Source organism: Postia placenta (genome assembly GCF_002117355.1).
Source record: "Postia placenta MAD-698-R-SB12 unplaced genomic scaffold POSPLAscaffold_53, whole genome shotgun sequence".
NCBI lineage: Eukaryota > Fungi > Basidiomycota > Agaricomycetes > Polyporales > Adustoporiaceae > Rhodonia > Rhodonia placenta.
The window spans coordinates 7,545-9,808 of record NW_020169884.1 but is presented as its reverse complement, the minus strand read 5'-3'; the positions used below and the strand labels follow the sequence as shown (position 1 = coordinate 9,808).

The window sequence follows — 2,264 nt, the reverse complement described above, 5'->3', positions numbered from 1 at the left end:
CGCACTTCGTCCCCCGAGCTTCTAGGCCTCACTACTTCCGACTACGACATCTCGACTCCTGAACTTTTCGAACGATCCGGTTCTTCGCCCGAACCCGAGGATCCCATCCGAGCTACTTCGAATCTTGTACTTCCGACTCCGTCTTCGTTTCGCGCCCACGCTCAGCCGCCCATTGCATCCTCTTCGCGGCTCTCAGTCATACCTACATCCGAACTGGCACCTCCGCCACCATTAGCACCTTCGAACGCAGCTTCGAACTCCAACCCCGCACTGCCCGCACCTACGATTCCTTCGACTACCACCGCATCCTCTTCGAGCCCAGCTCCTACCAACACTACGAACATGAGTCAGAACACGAACACCCCGTTGATGCCCCCGCGCGGTCATTCGACAGCACCAAGCTTCGACCCATCAGAAGTCCATTCGCTTCGGCGTTACTTCCAGGACCTCGAAGCGTTGTTCACCCGGTGTCAGATTACCGACGAAGCAGCCAAGAAACAGTGGGCCGTCCGGTACCCTTCGATCGACGTCGCCGACTTGTGGGAAACCATCGAGTCCTTCATCGACGTAGCCAAGAGCTACAACGACTGGAAAGCCGACGTACGAGCACTCTATCCTGGCGCCGACGATACAAGAAAGTGGTCGCTGGCGGACATGGATCAGCTCATCGGAGAGCGCGCTCGTATCGGGATTCACAATGCGGCAGACCTAGGCTGCTACTACCGCGACTTCATGGCCATTACGAAACATCTCATCGCACAGCACCGGCTATCCACTATCGAACAAAGTCGCGCATTTCTTCGAGGTTTCCAGCCAGCGTTGCTCACACGGCTCGAGACCCGACTGCATCTCAAGCATCCCGATCACTACGCCGACGACCCATACACCATGGCAGAGATTCATGCGGCGGCTACTTTCATTTTACACGGTACATCGAGCACACCTACAACAGCGGCTAACCAAGCTACCGCTTCTACGTCGAACACTTCGACAACGGTGCCCCCCGGGATGATCAAAACCGAAGACATCTCGATGATCATCGAAAGCCTGTCAAGGACGATCGCGACGCTCATTCAGCCGACGACGCACGCTACGCACAACCACGCCCCCGCACCAAGACAACAAGCTGCCGTCCACGTCCATGAGAACAGCGGAGCTGAACAGACATGCCATTACTGCGGCAATCGTGGCTGCAGGGTAGGCACCTGCGAGTTCGCAGAGATCGACATTCGGGACGGCAAGTGCAAGCGTAACACCGAAGGCAAGATCGTCCTTCCAAACGGAAGTTTCTGCCCCCGCACTATCCCAGGTCTCACAATACGAGATCGAATTTACGAGTGGCATAGAAGAAATCCCGCAGCACCCGCCGCTCCAACGATGCTCTTCGAGATCGACGATCGCTCGACTGTGCAAACGTTCACGCTCAACACTAGCGGCAGGATCGAGGCGCTCGAGCGAGAACTCCTTCAGCTTCGGAAGCGAAGGGAGGTCTTCGACGGCGTCGAGATTCTACAGCGGAAGAAGCCTACGACGACAGCCGTCCCGAAGAGCGCGGAAGCCTCGGGATCTGGTACATCGAAAGGAGTGGCGGCGCCCTCGAGTACTTCGACAAGCACGGCCCCGCCTCCGACGATACCAGCAGCAGCACCCACGGCGTCTTCCTCCTCGTCTACACAATCCACGTCTCATCCTATTACTAAGTCCGCTCCCCCAGCACCACCAGTACACCCCTTCGCAAATGCTCGCGACGCAACCTACGCCCCACCGAACGTTCGAAACTTCGCAACTCCGCCGAAGCCCTCGAACGACAAGGGCAAGGAACCAGCGTACAAGACCATCGTCCCCGTTATCCAGCCGAAGCTCGCCGAGGAAATCTTCCAGCATTCGATGAAGTCGCAGTTCGTCACGCTGACCCCGGAAGAGTTGCTTTCGATCGCGCCAGACGTTCGAACCAAGTACCGCGACGCCGTCACCCCTAAGCGAGTCTCGACGGAACCCGTCGCGTCGGCCCACATCGTAGAAATCGGCGCCGACGAGGTCACGGCCGTCAACCAGCTCTCGTGTTCAGGAGCAACGTTGGAACCCGGTGCTACAATCGTCCCCGACCCCTATGAAACCTATCTGAAGCACATCCCTCATGGCGAGCACCCCGCGGAATTTACCGTCGCGCGCGATTCGAACGCGATTCGCTCGATCATCGCTTTGATCGACAACAAAGAGCAGATCGAATGCATCGTCGACCCAGGTTCGCAGATCGTCGCCAT

At 57.7% G+C, this 2,264-nt stretch overlaps 1 protein-coding gene across 1 annotated transcript in view; it reads left to right on the top strand.

The window, feature by feature from the left end:
• Positions 1-2,264, top strand: part of POSPLADRAFT_1161318 (hypothetical protein) — a gene marked incomplete at both ends in the record, with an annotated part of 9,502 nt that continues 7,238 nt past the window's right edge. The window contains one exon of the mRNA XM_024487662.1: positions 1-2,016. Coding sequence (XP_024332844.1) covers positions 1-2,016 — 2,016 coding nt within the window. The remainder of the gene's footprint in view (positions 2,017-2,264) is intronic.